Source organism: Myripristis murdjan, chromosome 9 (genome assembly GCF_902150065.1).
Source record: "Myripristis murdjan chromosome 9, fMyrMur1.1, whole genome shotgun sequence".
NCBI classification, from domain to species: Eukaryota; Metazoa; Chordata; class Actinopteri; order Holocentriformes; family Holocentridae; genus Myripristis; species Myripristis murdjan.
Window position 1 is genome coordinate 31,757,865 of NC_043988.1, and position 25,398 is coordinate 31,783,262.

The following is a 25,398-nucleotide window of genomic DNA, read 5'->3' on the forward strand; positions in this document are numbered from 1 at the left end:
CTCTGAACTGAATATGGCTCGAGCGGTGCCTTGTGACTTTCAATCAAACAAACAGAAAATCTACTTAAAAAAGCCACTGAGGTCAACTTGTTCTGACGCGTGCTCTGGGAATAAATATAAACCAGTGCGCAGGGTATATCTTTGGATTTGAGATCCATTTATTCACAGTGACGAATAAACATGCTCAACCTCAGCATAGGTATAATCTAAATGTCTCTATCCAGTCCAAACGATGATGTTTCTATTTATCAACTCAAACGTGAGAGCGGAAACTTCGAGGCTGCCTGCAGAGACGGTCATAAAACTGTTTGCCTGCCGTCTCACACACCTGAGCTGAACTACACGCACTCCCTAAATGAATTCTCCTCCCCTTGCGTTCAATGTAAGAAGTGCATGTTCACACGTATTGCCGGTGTTTCAAATGGATAAAAAGGAAGATAAAATGAGACAAACAAAAAACTACATTATGGCTCCAACAGTGACCATGGTGGAATGAGGTCAGTGGGTTGATTTTTGGGGGGTGGGGGTGTTATCAGTCCCAGTGTAGCCTGTCTGCCAGTGTTAAGGGCTGTATGGTGTAAAGTGCAGGTGCGAGAGGACCCGGTCTAGAAGGTAGATGACGGCATCTTAGACTCCAACGCTGGCCTGATGGATGCGTCGTACGGGGTTTAGTCCTTCCTTTACCAGCACGAGCCGTTCCAAGGTTTGTAGTCACTCAAGACACAAACGGCGACCAGGTAAGATGTCGTCCACAGCTCGGGATCGTTTTGAAGACTCAGGCTGATGACACGCTGCCGTTCTCCACACAGCTGGTCGGCACGTGCCCGGAGGAGTCCGAGTTTGACGTCCTCCTGCTGCCTTGCCCGTGTGAATTGCAATATTGCATTAACGTATATGGGGGAAAAGTTAGGACAATTCCAAGGGCCCTTGCCTGACAGGGGCCCCAAAAAATAGGTAAAAACTAATATAAAAATATTAAACCATCAACTAGTAAATACATTTTTTTTTTTTTTCATGGGGCCCAAAATTCCTGGCGGCGCCCCTGGCGAGCTCCACTGTCCTGGCAAACGCTGGCAGCTGTCAGCCCATCAATGTTCACTCCGAAGGAACCGTAAAACTCATCCCAATGTTTCAAAATAATCCCTCAGAGGACAATTTCCTGATCACTGGTTGAATGAGGGCAGTGTGGATGAGAGGGGGCCACGGTTTAAGTCACCAAATAAAGCAATTAAGGCATTAGGGTCTGAAAACATGTGAGAACTCTCTTGGCAGCCTAACAGTCATCAGGTCAGTGTGTTGGCAACAGAACTGTCCCTTAATCGAATGCGTTTAGGTTTGTGCTTCAAGCCCCCGTCCTTTCCTTTCACGTCTCTCCCGATGGTCTCTGTCCGCCCACGCAACCGGAGAGCCGTCGATGGTCATGCCGGAGTCTTCGATGCGGCCGCGTTATGCTGCGTTCGAGAAACTCCCTCTGACTCCTCGTCAACGCCGCTCACAGCTCGTCCATCTCGTTGGCCGGTGCTCTCGCGTTCCCCCTGACGATAGAAAGGCTCGCAGGTTTATATTTTCTCTTCCCTTCACCTTCACGTCTCCACCTCTGAAGCTCTTTCGGCACTCCAGCCTCTCTCCCCTTGATGGACTCTCACGGCGCCGTCAGTCGGTCGGTCGGTCCGGTGTTTTAAACAACGCCGCTTCCGCCGGTGCACGCGTCGCCTCGGGCCGGGAGAGGCGCTCCAACAACAAAGTGCAGAGTGCAACCTACAACCACCGACTAGTATCCACTGCTGTGACGTCCAAGGAAGGTTCAAAAGTATGAAAAACAATAAAAAACACAGTAACACAAAGTAGGTAATAAAGAAAAACAAGATGCTGGAGGCAACTAGCACAGGAAACAGTAAGAGTGGACCCCCAGATGTCCAGCAAGACATTCCTCCACATGTGGTAATATGCAGTATTTTCGTATTTCTCTTAAACCTTGGCTGCACACCGTATTTCCCTTAACAGGACAATAAAGAACACGAATTTGAACAGAAATCCTGAGATGAGATGACGAAAAAGTGCACACAGCACTCTTCTGTTTATTGATGCTTTACACCACAAATATCAGACTAAGCCTATAGACAATGTGAGAGGATGTGGCCACAGATTCACTGGAACAAATACGGAGAATCTGCAGCATCTCGGTTGGTGCCGTTCTCATCTGTCGCAGTCGCACTTTGTGATTTAAGTTACATAAAAATACGGCTGAGTGCAGCTTTAAACTCCACCTCGAGAGCGAGGGTATCTATAAAATTTGAATTGCAAAGAAGAAGGGAGGTAGGGATTTGTCAGGCCGTTACATTATGATGCTGTTAAGTGAAGGGTCCTCCCTAAAAAATGGCACTCACACATTATTACTTTGGCCTCCCTCCAAAAAACAAGCGAAAGAGAGGAGCGACGTGTTCCTGATCAGGATATAAACGAGACGGATCCTGGAGCTTTTCCACCGATAATGAACAGTCACGCTGCCCTTGAAATGAGTCAAATTTAATTTTCTTTTTTAAATATATTTCCTATATTTTGCACTTTCTCTTTATTTAATGCATTTGACAGTTCTGGCAAATTTCCTGCAGGTACAGATCTACCCTATCTATGCATCTGTAAATCTTTCATGCACATTATAAGCCATTTGCTAGTACAACGTCCAGAGCAGTGAGTGCACGGCTACATTTATTTTTAGTCCGGGCGTCCCCGCTTGTAATCCAAATGACAATCTGTCACTTCCTTTTGCGTTCATTACTGCAGCTCCGACGCCTTTAATGCCTCTCCTCTGGGCCACAAACCGATGGTGGAAACACTTTGTGCGCTCAGAGCCGACGGGACTCGCCCCTACCTTGTCATGGGCCTGGATCTCTGCGCCTTTCCTCATCAGCACCTCAATGATCTGGATGTTTCCGCAGCCTGCCGCAATCAGGAGGGGAGGGGTCCCGTGCTGCAATACACACACAAACACACATACACACACACACATTGCAATTTGAGTGTTATCCTGGTGTTTTAAGAAGCTTGGATGTCCTTATGTTATAAATCGTGTCCACAAATTCTCACAACAGGAGAATTTTGGTTCATCTTCTGGTGAATGGTTCATTTTCTCTGTGGCTTTCTTGAAAAATGAAGCCATTTGACCATGAATCTCTACGAAATTTCATGTTTTGCCTGATTTTACAGCCTGCCTGAGAAAATCGGGTGAGAAAAGTCAGCAAATCTCTTCCTGCAACGTAGTTTTATTACAGAAGCCACCTTTAATCCCGTTACATACTTTGTTCTATTTACTTCCACTTGTTGGGATCTTCATTGTTTAAGACTGGTGCTGCTTTTGGGCCTTTTTAACTTCTATTTTTTACTTTCTTTTTGAGTTTTCTTTTGTAGAGAGAGAGAGAGAGAGAAAGAGAGAGCTGACACAGGACAAAGTCGGCCATTACCCGCACGCTCTTCCCATTTTTTAACTTTTTCTCGTTATCTTTTCAAAATCTTCACACTCTCTCTTTCTCAGCCTCTGTGTGACTCACCACTGTTGTCCTCCTTCTCCTGCCGTTGTTCTCTCTCTCCATTCTCTCTCTTTCCCTCTGCACTTCACTGACTTTGATACCATTTCATCCCCCCCTCCTTCACCCGTCAGCTGTCAACAAACGCCTCCTCTTTCCCCACAAAGTGGAAACAGCTCGCGGAGAGAAGATGAGGGACTCGTTCAGGCTGGATACGGATTCGCCCATAAAGCTGTCTGGTGTTTAAAAAAATAAAATAATAAAAAAACTACTTCAGGCCCTTTAACTGCATGTCTTTTTTCCCTCTATTTCTGCCTTGAACCCCAAAAGAAACTAAATCTTTTATGTTTTCTTTACTAAATTTACATGCACTCGTGTCATTTCACTTCAGTGTGTTTTACTGTCTTGAACGGTTAAACTACTTTCTCTGTCGTCTCCTCACTGGGACTCCACACACACACACACACACACACACACACACACACACACACACACACGGAGTAGAGCAGAGACAGATGGTTAAAGTTAAGATAACGTTGCTCAAGATGACGACAATTTGTTATGTTATTGTGAGTGCAACACAGGCTTCCCGACGGAAGTCATTTATTAACGTCGTCCATCTAAAACCAAAGAAATGTTGGAAATTCGGGCCAAAACATCATCATGTCATCTGCCTCCCGAAGCGGTCGACCTGGGAGAAACGCTGCATTTTCCGTGTTTATCTGTGTTTGTGTTTCTATGTGCACAAACTAAACAAACTCAAATCTTCGTTTTGACTGTGCATCAGTGCCCTTCCCATTTTGTTCCCATTAAACTGTCTTGTCTGTGGCAGTCTGGCCTGTTTTTTTTTTCTCCTCGGCCTCCAGACCAGACCAGAACAGACCGAGGAGCCTCTGACTGACCTCCTGTGGGACCGAGACTCCCTTTTTTTCCTTGAGCGCACAATCTCTCCCGCGCACGCCCCAAAAATGAAGCAATGCAGCGCTGTAAATCTCATGACTCGGTACAATCACAGCGCTCAGGAAATTCACTCTAATCGGCCGATCGGGGACCCGCATTCGGCCTCTGTGAGAAACTCAGTCATGCTGCTGCGGGGCAGAAAGTGCAGGCAGCCTGACAGACGGACATAAGATCCCTGACTAAGCCTTGCAGCCTTGCAGCCGTTTTCCACGTGCCATTCACTGACACAGCCGGTGCACTGTGAGCGGTGTGGGCATCGAGGACACATTGCCTCCAATTATTATTAACTCTTGCGGATGTGATGGTGTGCTGGTCGAGGCTGTGATTCTGGGGCCGGATTCTCCAAAGGTTCTTAAGATTAAATTACTTCTTAAGTTCCACTTTTTTTCTTAAGTTTGGGTTTAAGAAGAATCTTAAGATATTTTCGAATTCACAAACAAAAGATCTTAAGAATGTTCTCAACTTTATTCTTAAGATTTTTCTTAAGAATAAATGGGATTCTTGAAAGAAATTATCTTACTATTTTTCTTATATAGTATCGTAACTTTAAGACAGGTAAAGGTCGTCTTAAGTAACCACATGCTGTGTGAAGGTAAGCTATTTTTCAAACATCTTTGATTAATTTAGAGCCAAATTTGATTATATAACTTAGATTAATGTAGTAGGCTAATACTTTAATAATTTTACATTGTATATGTTAACATAGTGATAATCGTTATCTAAACTGTAATTCAGCTTAATATCTAAACCAGTATTTAGACACATATAGGCACATATATTATTTCTGAGTCTACATGAGGACATTTTGTTTAGTCACCAGTCACCATTCATGTGTCAGTTATATTTAGATTCCATTAACTAATAGGTTAGTAATATTGTCGCTGTCAAATACAAAGTATGTATCTCAATTTTTGAGAAAACACTTTTATAACATCAAATCAAAGTTGAGACTATAATGGATATTGTTTTGTTGTATTTTAGATGGAACTGCTGTGGGTTGCAGCTAGAGGCTGTTTGTTTCCATAAAGGTAGATAGTTGAGAAGTTCGTAAGTGGAAAAAATTAAGAAGTTCTTAAGATAATGTGCAGTTCTTAAGAAAATAATGGGGAATAGCACTTGAGAACATTCTTATGAACTTGAAGAATCTGGCCCCTGGTCGGGAAAAGAGTTGAGGAAAATTGCGGTCGACTAAATGTGAGCATAAATTGCTTCTAAATGCTTCTAAAGGGATGGTAAACCCAGTTGAAAGCATGAATTTTCTTATTTAGCCTTCTTGAGTACTTATACTCATCATCCACCAAGACGTGAGAGTCCATAAAAGTCCCCAGCTGTAATAAAGTGGAGTTTTAATCCCCTCCAGCAGGTCTGGGTGGGCTTTAGTTCCCCTTGTAGAGGATTGATATTGTCTGGACCCTGAAGACCAACCAGCTGAACAGCAAAGTGAAAATATCCTGCTTGTTGGAGCTGAAACTGGCGCTGCAACAGCGTCTCAGCAGATGTTTTCCTCGCCGACGCTGCTGTAGAGCTCGCTTGTTAAAACACTTGGACACTGGAGGTTTGTAGCAGCAGAGAAAGTGAGAAGCTAAAGAGGCTCAGGCGCTTCGCAAGCCCTCGCCTCAATCCAACAGGGATGGGAGCAATAAAAAACGCCTCTCGTTTTAATGACATATTGTGAGAGGTAGTTTTTATTCCTCCCATCCCCAAATATGTCATTTTAATGACATATTTGGAAAATTCTGATTAAAGAAGTTCAACTTATGGAAAAAATAACTCACAAAATAAGGAATATGGAAGATGTGTTTGAGAAAAGGTGGATGTTAGACGACCGTAATTTATAAGTACATCATCAAAAGGAATATATGTGCATATATGAATTGAGAGTATAAAATGTCTGCAGTATCCAATTAATCCATTTTTTCCAGTAAATGTATTTATTTACTTATTTTTGGTAGATTTCGAGTAAATTTGGTTGTTTTTTTGTCTTGTACTTTTCTTCTTTGTGTTTCTTTATTTAAAAAAATGTTTTTGACACTTATTTATTTACTTATTTTTGGTAGATTTCGAGTAAATTTGGTTGTTTTTTTGTCTTGTACTTTTCTTCTTTGTGTTTCTTTATTTAAAAAAATGTTTTTGACATTTATTTATTTACTTATTTTTGGTAGATTTCAAGTAAATTTGGTTGTTTTTTTGTCTTGTACTTTGCTTCTTTGTGTTTCTTTATTTTCAAAAAATGTTTTTGACATGAAAGGCAATTGTGGAAGCAGTTAAGCTGCAGATATATCAACAATAATTGAAAAAATAAAGTATATAAAAAAAATCATTTTAATGACATATTACATATTTTCGTTTCCTATCCCTTTAAAAAAAAAAAAAAGAAATCCCACCTGTCTGAGGGCTAAACAAGCATTACGTGACCCCTGTCTGTGTGTGTGCCAGTCACCTTGTTGGGCTGGTTGACATCGTAGCTGGTCAGGGAGCCCAGCAGGTGCTGCAGGCCCGGCACGTTGTCATCGTTAATGGCGTGGATGATGGCCTTCATCACAAAGGAGTCTTCCTCATCCTGGCCAGGAGGGAAACACAGTCATCGCTTTAATGCCCACAGGATGTTTAATCATTTTAAATTAGCAAAGGTCTGTCAGGAGGGGGGTTCCTCCTCCTCCCCCCCTTTGAGTTTAGGTAACGAAGACACACAAACAGACAAACATGGGGGAACTGTTCCTGGAAAAACAAGCAGGCAGCTCTCATGAATCTGCAGTTCGGATTCAAAACATATTAGTGTGTTTCTGTGTGTGACTAAGCATGTGACCCAATAACCTTCAGCTAGAATCAGCAGGACGGCACTGAAACGGTCTGCTGCACAAAGCTACGAAGAGAGGCAGAGAAAGAAGAAGAGGAGGAGGAGGAGGAGGAGGAGGCAGATAAGGCTGATATGGGGTTTGTTCGATGAAGCGTGACACTCCAGCTACATTCCTCAACACAGCCTCACCGCTGGGAAAGCCATGACTAAAGCACCTCAGAGTGCAGCAAAACATGACACAAATATGTATGAGCAGCCAAGCGCCAACAACAACAACCGTGCCGGGGATTTGCTGTCACCACGGGCGTCCTGGATTCTACCTCTTTGAAAGTGTAATCCAAGTTGCAGGGGGGGGGATAAAGCTGTCAATCTGCTTCTCTTTGTTTGCAAGATGCGTTCAAGGAGCCGCCTCTGGACCGTGTTTCAGGCTGACGACGGTGCCGAGAGTCCTCTGAGCAGACGACACCGGTGTATCGAAATACGATCGCCTTCCAACACAACATCTCTACGGTTATTGATCACTGATCAGTCTAAACTACGGGGCTAAAGTGGAAACGCTCAACAACAACATCAGGGCGGTGACCAGAAAATTAGAGAAACGGTCTTATGACTGGAAGGTCGCTGGTTTTAATCCCTCAGACCGGCTGGGAAGATCCAGGCTCAGAAAGTGAACGAGTAATTGCTCTTTCGGCCCTTCGGACTCCAAAGTTCCTTGACGTAAAGGAATAATCCACTCTAAAATACTTTAACACGGTTTAAAAACGATCATCGGTGATACATCTTTTGTTTCGGGTGTTTGTCTGATGGTTAGTTCGCCAAACCAAGAGACACTTTCAGCGCAATAGAAATCAAATTTTGATTTTTAACTGTCAGATTTCAATGTCCACCCTTTAAAAGACTCACTGTTCTGCAGTGGACTTTCATACATGGAGAAATACAGCATTAAACTCCACTGTAGCCCTGATGCAGATGCCCTTAATGTTGTGTTAATCTGTGTTACCCGCATCAAAAAACTAAATTACATTATAAAACCGGCACATTTCTCCTTTACTTTGCACAGTCTTCATGTGAATGTTCATTTAGGGAGGGTTTTCCTTTCAATCCCCGACTTGCTCTGGTGGCATCTTGGCCAACGGAGGCTGTGATTGGCGTGCCTCAAGTTTCTCCTGTAATGCCAGTTGTGTCATTACAGGTGGAGCAGCATCCTCACCTGTCGGCCGCGTCGACCGACTCGCCTGCGAAACCTGGAAGTTCCCATGAAGCGTCCAGATAAGGAAACAGGCCCGGCCTTGACCCGTTTCTCTGTAAATCATTAAGCCTCTCACTGAGACTCGAAGCCCGGAGAGCTTAGATCGACTGTTGGCTCATGGGCAGGGAAATCTCTTTATCATACACAAACTACAACGACTATAAAAACTTCCTCATGCAGACACACACACACACACACACAGACACACAAACACACATTTGGCATCAGACAGATAAACCGAACCCTTTTTATAACTATTCAAAACAAATTAACAAAATGTAAGACTGTAACTGTAATGACTAATGTAGGTTATTAACTAAATGTTTCTGGTGTTTACACAGCAAGTTGATACTGTAACGAATCAAAACATTATTTTTTTCATTGAACTTGAAATAGGCAAGTCCAAGGATTTTCTCTGATTTCTCTCTACAGATACGTATGAAAGAAAAGTATAAAATGAGTTTTTCCAGCAGGTAAGTGTGTAGCGATATAGAAAAAGAAGTTATTAGTCTCAGTAAGCTAAGAGTTTCATGACACTGATGCAGAATATTTTGACTCATTTGTTAAAAAAAAACAAACAAAAAAAAAAACAGGTGGATAAATGTAATTAGATAAAATATGACCTCGTGGATATAAATTTAGGACGCTTAATGACTTCTGAGGCACTGTGCGGCTTTCTCAGACACCCTGGATACACAAGATTTACAGCTGAACTCAAAACGCAGCCAAAAAAAAAAAAGATCTTCTCTTCGGTGGAAGTGCATTCATCATCCCGTTCTCACAAGGTTTCAAAAGCAGAAATTCCTGCAGTTCTTCAAACATGCTACACCTGCCCGAGGCACAGAGGCGAGAGCGGATCAATTACATGCAAGAGCCTAAGATTCTCTGAGATTGTTGAGCCGGACGTGGTCGTGAGTTGTAACGGCGAGGTCGGGGCCCAAATGAAAAAAAAAAAAAGAAAATACACTCGCAGTATAAACAATGTGAAACTCCTTCAGGCGCCTGGAGGGTATTCCACAAACCGGGATTACAAAGTTATCCGGCCGGCTGTGGAAAAGATGAGGCTACATCCTCAGGAGAGTTGATTGAATCTGTAAAACAAAGGTTGAACGTTGGGTTGAGGATAATGATATTCCTCATGACGGCAGCAAATAATAGACGAAATTTCAGAAGATATTTGGTGACATTTTTTAAAAATGATCAGGCTAACTTGCTAATCCTCAGGTGGTTATTTCATTTTGTTTACTTGACTTTTCCTGGAGGCAGGACTGGGACACAGAGGTAAAGATGATGATTACTGATGCATGATATCGGATTTTTTGTCAATATCTGATATACCGATATTTTCAAGCTCTTCTGGCTGATTGCCGGTGCCGACGCCAACACATGCACATGTTCCTTCCAGCTAACTGCAGAGAACATCAAACATTTAATTATTATGACATAATTCATAATTGTAATTGTAATTGTATATTGTATATTGTATATAGGATTGTATATAGGAGTGTACATATATTCTTTCTATTTTTATTTCTTTTTTATCCATTTTACTTGCACAGTGCTGGAGTTGTCACCATTGCATTTCACTGCTACTGTACTTGTACATCAGGCATGTGACAAATAAAACTTGAACTTGAACTCTTATTGTGAAGGCCCACTGGCGCACGCGGCCATAAAACACAACGCTTTTCAAAAATCCACACATTCACTGGGCAAAATAAGAGAACGAATTCAGTGTAGGTTATGTAAAACATGCCATATTGTGTTTTACGTAACATCTTCTTTCAAATAAAATCTGCAAGGTTCGTCCTACAGAAACAGGCTTGGATGATGTTTTCCTTTATGAAACAAACACAACCTGGGCAGATTTGACCTATTTCTTTCTCGTCATATTGACAAACAATTTCCATTTCAGGCCGATGACGAAATTTCATCTTAAAGCTGATATCGGCCGACACCGATGACGTGCCGATGTTTTCGTGCGTCCCTGATAATGACACAGTCGATGTTTAACTGAGGAGCAACCAACAGCCTTGATGGTGTTAACTTAAGTGATATGGGCAAAATCAATTATCATAAAAAAAACCCCTCAATATCTACACTGCATTCCAACTTATTATGCAAATGATATTTTGCATTTGATTGCAGGTGATATCTAAGAAGGGCTCTTATGTTAACATGTAATTTGGCCTGTTAAGACGTTTTTGATTGAAATAGCTTTTGATGTCTGTAAATATGACCTTCTAATGCTGCAAAGTCAACAAATGACCATTTTCAGTTCTTTACAACCTACAAAATGTTTTGAAAATCTGTTGTGCGTAATAGCTCGGAACAGTGTATTTTGAGTTTTTTATTTTTTTAAAAAAATACTGTTATCATTTTGAGTTTTGTTCAATAAAAATCAAATCATACTCTAATTGTTGGTGACTTGAAAATTATACTGTCATTTTCATTGACTATTTAGGAAAATTGGACAAAAATATCATTTGCATAATAAGTTGGAACGCAGTGTATACTGTGATGATACTGTTGGGCTGACTACTGGCACTTTCACAAAATATTTACACAACATGATTTTTGATAAATAATCAACACTAATGCCTATAAGGACTAAGAGGGTAAAGGCAAATAATAGAGCAGTCTAATAAGTTCAGAAAACTGCATACTTTTACTGTGATGCAGCCTTTAAAACCAAGAAAAGACAACATTTATGCCACATCACGATATTACGATATTCAAAATCCCAGATACAAATACAGGGTGACCCAAAAAAACAGGAATTTTTGAAGTGCGTATTGGCAGACATGAGCAAGTGGCAGCACAATTTTAAAAAAATGAAAATTCCATCATTGTTTCTTAAATGGCATGTTTTCAGGTTTCAGTTACTATGAATAAAATATTTTTCTTCCATCACTCTTGGTTTTATTGGATTGTTAAAAAGTTCCCGTTCTTTTGGGTCACCCTGTATATATCGCCCGGCCCTGATGTTAACCCAACAAACCACATCAATTATCGTCAAGATCTTAGCTGTGAAAGCGTTTTATCTCCAAAGTCTTACCAGAGTGTCGTCGCTGCGCGCCACGCTGATGTTGCTCCGGGACAGGAAGGAGCGGGACAGCCGGTTGCATAAGGAGATGAGTCGGACCGATTGCTGGAAAACAGGAGGAAAACGACTGAATCGGTGAGCGCCCGGGCGGCTGGAGGGAGAAGCCGAGTTCACGTCAGGTCACATTAAGAGGATTCGTCTTACCTTTTCACGGCGAGGCAGGTGGAGAGCTAAGGCAATTTTCTGCTCTGTTTAACTTGATTTAATTTCCTTTACATGTCGTTTATGCATTTTTGTTACACGGTTTTCCTTCCTCTTGAGTTTTGGTTGCTCTCTGGCTGGTACTGAGCTCAGCTGAGTTTTTCTCCAGGTTGTGGTTTGTGATTCCTGGTTTTGACTTGAAATCAAAGTGGATTCGACAAAAGACTCGTATGAGGCAGCGGGTCACATTCGTTCATGTAAGGGGGCCCGATTACTTTTTTGCAAACATCAATATGACTCGAGTCGATACATGGATATTTTAGGCTGCTTTCTGATATATTATTTTAAATCAATCAATTTGTAGCCACCCAATCAATGAGAAACTGCATGCTGACTCATGAAAATAATACATAATGTAGAAGTACATGAAGCAGAAGAGAGAAATGCCAAAAAATATACAGCATGCTGCTCTTTCTGTCTTTCTTGAAATACTTTACATGTCGACCTTTCGCTGTTTTGACATCATGTTTGCTAAACTACCATAACGCAGCAACCAGCCTGGTGTTTTTGTCTAAATCTGTAAGGCCGATTGTATTGAATTTATCACCATTCATATCATCACATCACATCACAATTTGTCATTAAACATTAATTTACCAATGTATCATAGAAACCTCTTGTTTTGCTTATTACACATTGCTGATAATAATTGGATGCAAATAATTAAATTAAAAAAATGATTTAATAAAATGTTTGTTCATTTTTTTCCCCTTTTCCCTCTAAAACATCTCGGGGGCCGGATCAGACGAGCTCGTGGGCCCAATTTGGCCTGTGAGCCGCATCACTGGACTGAAGTATTTATTAAAAATATTTAATATGTAACTGCAGGTGTGATTTTTTTTTTTTTTTTGGCCTTATTTTTTTTTTGGGATGGTGTATTTAATAAGGATTGTTTGGTTTTTTTTTTTTTTGCACATGCACAATCTGTATTTTTTGTCTACTTTTTTTTTTTTTGTGTGTGGAAAGCCAAAGTCAAACCAAGGGTGCCACAGGGCCAGGAGCTGCCAGTGTGCCACGGCCTGAATGGCAGGCCGAGCAGAGACGGAGACATGGCGTGACAAGACCGCCAAGACCGCCACAGATAAACAAGCCTGGCGTGTTTTTCTTGCGGCGGGAGTGGGGCCGCTGTGACGAACCAAAACAGACAGGGAGCCTTTCCACCACAACACACACACACCGACTGCTTCTGGTGAGCCTGGAGCAGCCGGTGGCGACCTCAAACTCCAATCTCCTGACAAGAAACTGTCAGGCTAAGGACGATTTTAGAAATAAAACACCGGGCAACGTTACAAAAAAACAAAAAACAAACACATTTTAAGAATTGTCTTTCCTTAAAATATGCCTTGTATGTGTGTGTGTGTGCACGTCGAAACAGCACTTACTTTCCATTTTCTTCGCGCCGCAAACTTCTTGAACTTCTCCATGTTCACGGCCGACTCCTTTCGGCTTAATGCTTGCTGTGTGTCTTTTGGCTGGTTTCAGAAAAAAAAAATATTGATAGAGAAAAAAGGCATCAGAGGATCAACTTGGCTGGGAAATGCTGGTGCAATAATCAATGAGCCGGCAAAGTTCAGCTTCTACAAACCCAAGCCCGTCCCAACCAAACCACTGCACCCAGAACAGAGATGCTTCTCCAAAATTATATTGAATGATAACATGCAGCATCTGTGTAGTTATTTATTTAAAAATATTGACGTGTCATGCGTCATCTGATTGCCTAAGACCAGAAGCTGAGACTCCAACCTTGATCCAGGGGTGCTGGAGGCTGTCCTGAATCGTCATTCTCTTTCTGCGAACAGAAAAAAGCATAAAAACGAAGCAAGAATGAGAATATATTCGAGGTTTCCCGAGGCAGAATCGATTCAGCAGCAGCCCCAGATGGCGGATACGTTTTCTTAACATGAGCGGTATTCACTTTTCATCCATTTACACATTCATGTCCGTTTGGAAATAAAGAGATGTTGAGCCGATAAGCATCCTCTTGTTTTTTGTCAGAAATGCTGGCCACCATAAAAATAGTCCACGCTAGCCGTGTGAACCTGATGATCCAGGCGTTGCTTAAAAATAAGACGGATATCTCCAAGGAAACTGGGTCTCCAATTTAGCTTACAAAGACAGATCATAGCAAACAACTGGAATATACAAATATGTATTCAGTCTAGCCATGACTCATCACAACCCTCTCTATGTGTAAGAGACTGTGCTGAATCTTGCATTTTCATTCATTAATCTAATCAGTGCATTATCAAAAATATGATATCACAGTGTACCCAAATCATATCAGTATCAGAACATTTATATTTATTTATTTATTTATTTATATATACTGTTTATAGTTATACATACTGTTTATATTCACACATATTGTTTATATATACTGTTTATACTTATATTCTATATTCTATATACACTAAGGGTGTTTTCACACATACAGTGTTTAGGTCGACCTAACTGTCTAGGCCGGCCTAACTGGTGCGGTGCGGGTAGTGTGAACACAACTAGCCGCACCCGAGGTCGACCTAAACAGCTGTACCGAGAGCGGCTGGAAGGGGTGGTCTCGGAGCGGCGCATCAAGCCCTTTAGTGCGGTGCGGCGCACCAAACTAGTGGTGTGAACGCAGGGAACCCGAGGTTGGTAGGTTGGTTGGTATTTCACCAATTAATTGCCCAGCCGCAAATAGCCGCCTGGTTCTTTTAAACGCCTGGGGTCTGCACCCATTATGCACCCATTATTAAACGCCCACCCGAATAACCGCCAGGGCAATTATTTGCATTATATTGAGGTAAACCCAAAATAAGGCGATTCACCTTATTTTTGCAGAAGTAAACAGTTAGCCGCACAATAACTGTGCGGCACTTCCGTTTTCTGTCAAAATAAGAGCTAGAGAACATTAGAAAAAAGGGTCTACTGTAATCTTAAATGACCGATTAACTCTTATTTTGACAGAAAACCGAAGTGTCGGAGGGAACAACAAGCAGCGCGAGCGGTTTGCACTGTTTGTATGTACAGATATGTTTACCTTATGCCTTACAGTACTTTCTGCCTATGTTGCCGCCCTAGGTGAAATTACTGGCTTGCGCCCTTTCATGTTACTACTTCAACCCCCCCCGCCCCCGCGGCACCAGTCGGCCCCGGCACCGGGGCAATGGTGCTACACATGTCATTTTCGTCTGGTTGCCATGGAAACATGACGCTCCATTCTGTAGAGCGGTGGACTTGGTGCGGCGATAAAAAGTATATGTGAAACCGAGCCGCTCCAGTTGAAAATTGATACATTGTATATTGGGTCGACCCAAATATGTGTGAAAACACCCTTATATTCTATATTTACACTTCTTTTTTTACCTTGCTTTACTTATTTATTTAGGCTTATACCGGGACCTTAGTGCTAATTTCGTACCACTAGCATGTAAATGTGAGTTGGTATGACAATAAATTTCCTTGAATCCTTGAATCCTTGAACATCATTTTGGACGTTAAACAAAAAAACAAAAAACAAAACAAAACAAAAAACAGATTAACAGAAATGATGTGAACTTCTGCTTTTTTGCATGTTTGCATGAAACAGACCCTTCAATGTTTTCCTGTGATGGTCGACCTTTATTCTTATGAAAAGCCTGGCTAAATTCTTTATAAATGACCTTTCTGGACCCACAACGCTTCACTTCCTTCTCATAAGTTTCCTTTCGTCTCATCAGCGACGCCTCGATTGAGGTACCGAGACGACCGCATGAGGAACGCCGAGGTTTCGCACCCTGACTTTTTGAACTGGAGCTGAAATTGCGTGTGTCTCGTCAACATCAGGGGTGAAATATTTCTGCATTTGTCCTTCAGCAACCCGTAAAACTTGCTCACTAGCTTCATTGGGATTCCTCCCTGCAGACGACCGGCGCTCCTACAGAGCAACAGAAAAATGCTCAAAATGTCAAGTTGGAATAAAAAACGTGAAGTTCAAGAAAAGGCAGCACAGTCGCTTCTCTCAGGCTTTCTCACTGAAGCTACCAAGCCGAAAACTGTTTTGGTTTAACGGAAATGCCAGTTCAAGCTACAAAAGCCGTTGGAAAAATAAAAAAATAAAAATAAAAATAATAATAACAATGATAAAATAATTCCTCCGTCTCTTATCACCACATCCCTCTTTCTTTTCCACTCACAAGCGTCTGATGCAAAAAAAAACCCACAACCCAAAAAAAACCACGACCGACCCTCTCAACTCGATTTCGCAGGTAAAATTAAGCAAAATTAACAGATAATAGTGTCTCTCGTGTCTTATTTCCACACGTAAAGGACCAGGCCAGTGGTTTTCGATTTTTGACCCACAAACGACAATTCATCCGCATTTTTCACTGCAACTAAACATTCAGCAAATCATGCAGGGGGGTGTATTTAAGATTTCACCACATACTGTTTCATCAGAATCCCTTGATTTTTAAATGTGAATTTTTTGGTTGAAATAGCCGCCTTATAATGTTCTGCTTCTGCGGAGAAGTAAGTAAGTCCTCAACATTCATAAACCACATAATTGATAATTGGCTGTGGTTTGAAGTTTGAAGTCATCAAAACACAGCAGTGCCGCTGCTTTTAGCAAAACTTAATGTGGAGGACTTTATTACGGTGAGAGAAAACTGGTGTGAAGAAAGTCTGAAATCTCTGCAAGTTAATTTTCACATCGTGGCGGAATGAATGGAAACCAACGGCTGGAGAAAAGGGAGGAGAAATGACATGGCAGCTCTAAAATAGGACCTCTTGCTGCACTGTAAAAACTCAAAATCTCACCAAGAATATTTGTCTTATTTCTAGTCAAAATATCTCATTACACTTAAAAAAAGACATGATCACCATAAGAAATAACTTGTTTTTAGACAATTTTCACTTGTTTCAAGCTAATTTTCACTTGTTCCACTGGCAAATTTTGCCAATGAAACAAGTGAAAATTGTCTAAAAACAAGTTACTTCTGAGGTGATCATGTCTTATTTTAAGTGTAATGAGATATTTTGACTAGAAATAAGACATTTTGACTAGAAATAAGACAAATATTCTTGGTAAGATTTTGAGTTTTTGCAGTGTGTGGGAAAAGATGAGCAGAAACTTGACGTTTATACATTTAGTGGATATGACACTAAACATGCAAAATCATTGGCACTGTCCTGTAGGTGATGAAAATTTACAATATGTATCAGTGTATCATAGTCAATAGTCTTCTGGTTTTGTACGACGTGGTGCCGAACATGGCTGTGTTAAATACTTCAACCTGATTGGTCGAGGAAGGCACTGGGTCACTATGGACAACAGACCTGTGATTACTATGGACTGTTTCGTTTATCACTTTGTGCAGAAATGTCGGCCCATTTACTATCAAATCAAATCAAATCGAATCACAAGGTCAAATACGAACAACACACACACACAAAAACACTATAGAAACACAGACTCAAGTTTGGTTCAGTACAATCGCTGAAATGCTACAAACACATCTAATTATGGATGCAAATCAAATCTATGCACTATCAGAGGCTAGTAATATCATTTCAGGATTAATACATCGCTGAATTATTGCTTTCTTTCGTAAGTGAATGTGAAATAAGTATTCTCACCAGGCAAGCTACTAAGGGTCACATGGTTAAACAAAAACCCAGAACAAATGAAATATGCAGATCTGTAATCTATAGGGCCTTTACAATATGGCATACGTTACCAACTATAATCACTGGAGCACCCAGTAAGGCAAGTTTTAAGAGGCTGCTAAAAAAAACAAATGATGAATAACCCTAATGTGAATGGACTGAACTGAACAAATCATGATTGTTAAGTTGAGGTGTTGTGATGTTTGATTTTATTTCACTTTTATTTGTCTTGGAAAGGTTTTTATTAGGATTGTTAACTGTTTTCATTGAGATCTGTAATGTGTGATAATTACTGTTGTTTGTTGTGGACCCCAGGAAGAGTAGCTGCTACTTCGGTGGCAGCTAATGGGGATCCAAATAAATAAATAAAATAAAATAAATAAATAAATAAGCGAGGTTTATTTTGCAAGAATGACCGACAGGCTGTACATTATCCTTTAAACAATCTGCAGCCTGAAGAGAGAGAGCCGTCGGAGAGGCTGTTTATTTATCTCGCTCTAATCTCCATGTCGCCTCATAACGCAGATCAATTAAACGCCATTCCACTCCGACGCGCCCGAGCGGGGATCTGAAGCTTGTGAAGGCGGTCTCGAGTCTTTGCCGAGCGTCTGCTTAACAAACCGCCATCTCCGGCGCTGCTTTAGCCAATTTAACTGCGATTGTTCCAACACCTACAATTATTCACCTCCATTTACCCCCTTCACTCTCGCTCGCTTTTATGTTTCTCCGAGGCGGCAGCGGTAATTATACGTGAGAAATTCATTTCAGTGGAGTTTTGATGGCAGGTATCGTCTTAAAGCGTAAACGCGGCCATTCAGAGGAGCCCGGCGATGAGCGAGGCGGTTTGAGGTAACGCTGCCGATGAGCCTAAAGAGGGAGTTTTGTTTGGATAAACCTGCAGAACAGAATTTATTTTTTCGAGTCACCTTTTTCAAAATTCAACCGATGCAATTAAAGGTCAAATGTCGCGGAACAAAAGCTCATATAAGAATCAGAATATTGCTCTTACAAAGCCGGGGGTAATTTAAGTTTTAAATCCTAATTGCCGCAGGCGTGTGGTCTTTCGAGTTTTAAGTCCTTAACTGACACTTTTACAGAGCAAATCCCTTTATACCTCAGTTACTGAATAATGAGCTGCGTAAATGAAGCTGAAAACCTGAGGGAGGCTGCAGCGTTCACTGTCTAAGCATTTTCTTCAAGGCCGGCATAATGATAGTCTGCCCGGCGTGTGACCTTGGGAGGTTTTTTTTTTTTTTCTTTCTTTCCAGCTATTAATGCACTTTAACTTTCACATAAGGAGTAAGGACGTAAGCAATATTCTTTTCCACAACTTTGATCATCACGAGAAAGCGATCAATGGATCCATTAAGGGGCGGCTGTGCGTACTTGGGGTCTTTGACGAGGAGCCGCGCTATGAAGTCTTTGGCCAGGACGCTGGTGTTGCTGAAGAACTCCTCGTCGAAGGTGTAGTCCACAGCCGACACGTTGGCCAGCGTCTCCTGCTTGTTGTCGCCCAGGAAAGGAGATGCGCCGCTCAGACTGCGGGATGGAAGCAAAAACAAACAAACAAAAAAAAAAAAACACACAAGATAAGACAAGTGCAATCAACCATCTGTTTTGTTTTTGAAAATGTAACGAAAATTGAAGTTTAACAAGACGCCAATGAATATCTTTCCTGCTGCATGTGCGGCCTGTGTACGCCGCCCCGGCTTTAATCAACTCAATCAACTTTGGAAGACTATAATCTAATCTAATCTGACCAAAGCAGCACTCTCTCATCACCCTGCTTGTCCCGGCGGGGCCTGGTAATCAAAAGGAAAGGGAATGGAGTTGAATTTCAGTCCGATGCAGACTCATGCGGCCCGCGTTGATTAGCTTTGGCCCCGGAAACCGAAACTAAGACCTCGCTTCTTGTTGATGTGGTAATGTGATTACAGAGCTAGCTTATCACCGCTGGCTCATTAGTCAAGAATTGCTATCAAACTAAAGCGTTCCAAGTGCGTTAATCAAACAATATCTTGAGCAATCCAGCTGGACGGCTCTCAATCCCACCGACTACGCCGGGCCTTTGAAGGAAGGAGCGCAGGAATTTTAAATGCCGGGTAATTTAGTGCAATAAGCACTTTCACACCTCTCACTTGAATGCTCACAGAAAAATAAGCAGATGCAGGGAGGGGATAATGTGGCCACCCACCCACACACACACACACACACACAGGCAAAAGCACAGTGATGTGGACACGTGCTCACACCAAGACACAGCGTACAGCATACACCTCACACACACACACACACACACACACACACGGCTGAGTGGTCACACATGCTGATGAGGGCCAAATCTGCCGCGGCTCAGGCGGTTTAACCAAATGTCGGCGTGTGACAAATCCCGGGCTCTCCTTCCACGCCGCAGCCTGCCCAGCGCATCAGCACCGGCACCAGCAGCTAATTAACCAGCCGCCTGGGACTCGGCCAGGGTCAAGCTCGAGTCGAGAGAAAAGATATAAATTTATTGGCTGTTTAAGCTGCAGCTGCTCACCAACAAACAAGTAATTTAGGCAATTCTTCATAGAGCGCGGCGGAGAGAGCTGCAATAAAGCACCGAGTGGCGGCTCGGCGGTGACACTGTTCCCCCTAAACGCCTCTACAGCACAGACATAAAGCTGCACGGGGAGAAGCCTCCCTGCTTCACGTGGCTGCAATAAATCACAAACTGGGGCTGCAGGTTAGCCAGACGCTGCACAGGAACACCGGCAGACTACACAAAATACACCTCTCAACACGAGAGCAGAGAGAAATATATAAATATATATCTTAAGAAAATTAAGCACATACAGCAGCTCAATACAAAGAATATAGGAAAAAAAACCTGTGCATGCCCTGTAAGAGTAATAAAAAACAATATCTACTAAAATCTACATACCTTCCAACTTTCAACCTTTGCACAGACTATATGTGTAATGAAATAAAATAGAGAATATAGGCATAATATAGAATAGAATATGCATATAAAGAATAGATGTACTGTATAATCATAATGTATAATTCATAATGTAATTTCCATGTGGAAGCCCCTGATGTCCGGTCACTGGCAGAGACTGTCAGAGTTCAGCCTCATGGAATACATTTTTTATGATGATGTATAATTCAACATTTACCTATATTTATGTATATGAAATATATATTAATATATGATAAATTAATAATATACATGAAAAGAATAAAAGAAATATATAAATATACTGATAATAGGTGCGGGAACTGGTGGGGCTGAAAAATGAATCGCAATATTATAGAAACTGCAATATGTCAAAGTGCAATATCAAAATTGCAGGATTTGCAATTTTTTTTTTTTTTTTTTTTACAAAGATTAAATGTGTTGTAAATAAAGATATTATGGCACAACAGAGATGCTCTGACCTACAAATTATATTCTCCAGATGTAAGAAAACATGTTTGTTTGGTACAGACCCCAAAGCAAAAATGTCAAAAAAAAAAAAAAAAAAAAAAAAAAATCCGCATCACTTTTTAAATATTTTTTCAGTGAAGAGAATTGTGGTGCAAAATGGTCACTGTCAATAACATCATGAATCATTTCGCAATTGCAATATGTGCCAAAATCATGGCAATATGTTTTATTTTTAGCAGATTCTTCAGCTCTAGTAACGAGTGGAAAATCTCATTGCACGGGCTGAAAATGGCGAATTTAAATTGAAGAGCAAAATTCAAGTCTTTCTCTTAAATAGCAGCGACCAAGCACCTTGTCCAGAGAAACCTGGACTCCCCGGCCACACCTGAACCTGCTGTGAGGGTGTTTTTGACACCGTGTCCGCCTCCAACACAAACTAAGGCGAACACATTCAGGTCCAGATGTCACGTTACTGTGATTTCAGGAGAGTGAAGTCCTTCAAACTTCTAAAAACTCATCCTGTTGTCTCTCTGGAGCCACTACAGTGCACTCCAGCTGCCTGGTGCAGCTTTACTTTCTACAGGAGTTACCTAACGTTGCGACAGTCCTGCTGTCACTCATGCAGAAAACAAGGCCGGGACGGTTGTTTCTGGAAAAGAACTGGAATTATGCAACAACCCTGCGCTGGAGTCAGATTTGCCTTCTCCTCCCCGGTGATGCACGCGACCACAAACCAATTCAAACTCTGACGTGAACTCTGGTGATTTCACTTCACCATGCAAAGCCACTTCCCTCATAAATTCCACGGGATTAAGTGTGTGTGTGTGTGTGATTCATCAGCCCGAATGGTTTCACACAACCTTTCACATGACAGCAGATTCATAGCCATCCTACAGCAACACAGCACAGCAATAAAGCATCCTAGCCTGGCATGTTTTACACAGTATCAGAAAAAAAAAAAAAAAACACTGAAATTTTGTTTTGGGGTGAATTTTTTTTTTTACTTTTAGAGCAGATTAGATTTTCTCACCTTTCCTTACAAAAGCAGATGAACAGTAGGTGCACCTTACTGCTGCTTAGCTGTGATAATAGGCAGCTGAAGGTTTATTTTTTACCTTGCCGGGCTGAGCTGTGACGGCTGTGTGGGTGGACAGCATGAGCAAGGAATGTGTGTGTGTGTGTGTGTGTGTGTGTGCAAGTGCACGTGTGTATGCAACAAAATGCATGAGCGTATGCCTGTTTGTGTGTGTGTGTGTGTGTGTGTGTGAGTGCGTGTGCATACGAGGTAGAGTCAAATAAGCTCCACCACTTTTATAGTGCTACATTACTAAGTTGAATTTTATGTATAGGTACTCATTATGCCATGAGATGCAATAGTAACCATTTAAAATGACATAATCAGCTGTTTGAAATATTAGATAATGAACAGCATGTGACAAAAAAAAAACATAAAAGTCTTATTATATGAGATCGTAAACTTCAAGGTAATGACATTCACACGATTTATATCGTCTATACGGCTGTGAATGGGTTGGTAATTGGGAAATTTCAATGTCGACAAATGTTCTCCCTTTGACAAGTTTAAATTTCTTTCCAAGATAAATGTGTTTTGACACAATATTTTCTTTATACTGCTATATTTGTGTATGTCCGGGCTCTACGTGTGTTGCGTGCACAAAAAGCACACAGTATGTTCATGCTTGCCTTTGTGTAGGAGTCTCTCTTATGGGTGGAGGTGTGTGTGGGAGCTGAGAAAGTGCTGTAGATAGGTAAAAAAAAAAAAAAAAAAAAAGACTGCAAAGCACCTCTGATGATTAGCTGAGGGGTTGAACTGTTCTCTGGCTGATGAATGGAAACTGTGTTGAAGCTGTTTTGCTGCCCAAAAGAAATGAACACTCCCGCACCTCCTGCTATTCAGTAGTAAAACAAGAAGGCCGGTTTGCTGTAGAGTAAAATGCTGTTAGCTGCTGTAACATGGAGCCACACACGGGAAACCAAAAGAGCAAAATAACCTTAAAGATGCTGCGAGTAGCATTTCAACATCAACAAATCGTTAGCACATTAACTTTGAGTCATTTGTGTACTTGCAGTAAACAAACAAGGACTGTCACAGAGAGAGCTGGCAGCCTCTATAATCCAATTTATATTCTGTGCCACTGGGTTGGATGTGGAGGGAAATGAACTCTCTCTTTAGTGAAGTAAGTGGAGAAATGTTGAATGTAAGAAATGTTATCATGGCTCTGGTTGAAAATAATTAAGTAGTTACATACCAGAGTGGGCGCTATACACTCAGTGGCCACTTTATCAGCTCTACCTGTACAATCCAATCTAATCCAATCCAACTGTTGTGCCATAAAGTTTCCTTTCCTGTTGCCTATGATGCTCAGGTTTTCTTGTTGTCAAAGTAATAGAGGTGTTCATTCACTTCTATGTTTGACATTGAGCTCATAGTTAGTGCTGCTGTTGCACTGGACTGCATTTTACTGACAGCTGTTTCCACTATTCTGTCCCCCCTCATTGTATATAAATAGGGAGGGACAAAAAAATAGAAACACAGTCCGCAGTCCAGTACAAGACCTCAGCAAACTACAACCTCGATAATAAACAGAATTAAATTTACACATTCTCCACAATGTCAACACAAACTGAGCTGACTGACTGTTATTGCGGTTTTATCAGTTTCAGTGACAGAGCCGGATGGGGGTTATGTTTTTGCCCCATTTTCCAAGAGTTAAGATCAGAATTGCATGCAACTTTGTACAAATGTTGGTCATGGGGCAAGGAAAAACTAATGAACTCTTCCCACCAATTGGCCAAAGGTGTGTGTGGCGGGCGGTGGGATTAACTTTCGGTGCATATCCAACATGTGGAAGGTGCATATCTTTACACAGCGGCATCGTCCTGGTGGAGGTCTGCACCGTACCGAGTGCCTTCTAGTTTTTAACTTGTTGCTGTTTATTTTTTTTTTTTTTTCCAATGTTTGCTTCTGAGAAAGTGATTCCACAGAGAAAAACAACTCCACCTACATGATCGTTGCTGTGTATCAGTCTAGCTCAAGGTAAACACAGCTGAGTGATACATACACTGGAGTGTCAGTGCCAGCAGAGGTTGATATAAATGCCTCTCAGCCAATCAGAATTCAAGATTTCACCTGACTGTGGCTCGGGGTGCTGATCCAGACGTAATTCACAGATCGAATATCAGACTGGCGTTACTGAGCCATACTTCTGTAGCCATTCTGTTATTCAGGCTGTAGTTAGTGAACACAGAGGTTTTCTTCTTCTTCAGCAGCGCCTCTCCTGGTGCATTATGCTGATTACAGTACAGCGCCACAGTGGCATGTGCCGGTACTGCAGTCACATGATGAAATTAAACCGTAGTGGTTCTTACTAATGAGTGAAATCTACTAATGTCAAGCTTTTCAAACTATTAAAGGAGTCGCCATGGCAATTTACGCTGCTGCACCTGTTTCAATGTGAATCCTGCTTAGCCTACAGTTCAAATTAACTGCTTTGTAATGCATTTAAATTTAATGCATTTTCGTGTATTTTTACTCAACAATAACAACAATAACAATAATAATCATCATCATCATTAAGAAATAAGAGCTCTGGTATCAAATTGGTACTTGGTACTGGCCGATACTCAAAGCCCAGGTACCGGAATCGAATTGGGACTGGCGGACGGTGAATCCATAACAAATAATGTGAATTTTGGTGAATTAACCACCTCACCTTCTCAACCATGGGCGGCACGTCTGGGATGCATTATTAACTTTCCATGAAGAATAAAGACACAAAAGAAATTTCTGAATCAAACAAAAGAAGAAAACGTAAAGAAAAAAGGTAAAGGCACTAAAAGTCGATGGTTATTAAAAACGGTTCACATAGCTCAGAGAGACTTGACAGTATCAGTTTTAACCATCAATCTAAATGTAGTTTAAATGGACAATGATGGATGCTACGTCTGAGACAAATGCACACACACACACACACACACGGTTTTCATGTCCTGGCTGCAGGCTGTTACATTATTCACGACAAACCGAACCAACGAGCGGCCGCGGCGTCTCTCCTGAGCGGCCCGGTGAGTCGAGCGGCATAAATGTCACAGGGCAGCCATTAACCTCTTTCCGTCCCAACAAACATCATAAGCCACCGTCAGCGGTTCATGAGCGACGGCTCCTCAAAGGTCTCCGAGCAAACGTGAATCAAAATGCACAAAGTGTGTGCTCCGAGCCCGCGGGGACGGACGCCTCCTCTATTCATACGCGCTTTACATAATTACTCATCATCATTAGTGGCATTCCAGATACTTACAGTATGTAGGTTATCACACCAACACTCCTGAGGCGAGGAGAGAGAGAGACAGAGAGAGAGAGAGAGAGAGAGACGGGGATTAAAACAATGAATACATTCTCTAAACTTGTAATTAATGCGAACAGGAACATTCTTGGGTTTTGACAGCAGCACCACACACACACACACACACACACACTACGATATATGAAAATTGCTCCACAGCACG

At 41.6% G+C, this 25,398-nt stretch overlaps 1 protein-coding gene across 2 annotated transcripts in view; it reads right to left on the reverse strand.

Moving 5' to 3' along the window:
* The window catches only part of dapk1 (death-associated protein kinase 1), a 129,246-nt gene that overhangs the window by 34,521 nt on the left and 69,327 nt on the right, over nucleotides 1-25,398 (reverse strand). For both annotated transcript variants that reach the window (XM_030059452.1, XM_030059451.1), the window contains exons 7-13: nucleotides 25,191-25,217; nucleotides 18,849-19,001; nucleotides 13,581-13,626; nucleotides 13,220-13,309; nucleotides 11,589-11,681; nucleotides 6,925-7,044; nucleotides 2,873-2,971 (exon numbers count right to left, since the gene is read on the reverse strand). In XM_030059452.1, the coding sequence (XP_029915312.1) occupies nucleotides 2,873-2,971; nucleotides 6,925-7,044; nucleotides 11,589-11,681; nucleotides 13,220-13,309; nucleotides 13,581-13,626; nucleotides 18,849-19,001; nucleotides 25,191-25,217 (628 nt within the window). The remainder of the gene's footprint in view (nucleotides 1-2,872; nucleotides 2,972-6,924; nucleotides 7,045-11,588; nucleotides 11,682-13,219; nucleotides 13,310-13,580; nucleotides 13,627-18,848; nucleotides 19,002-25,190; nucleotides 25,218-25,398) is intronic.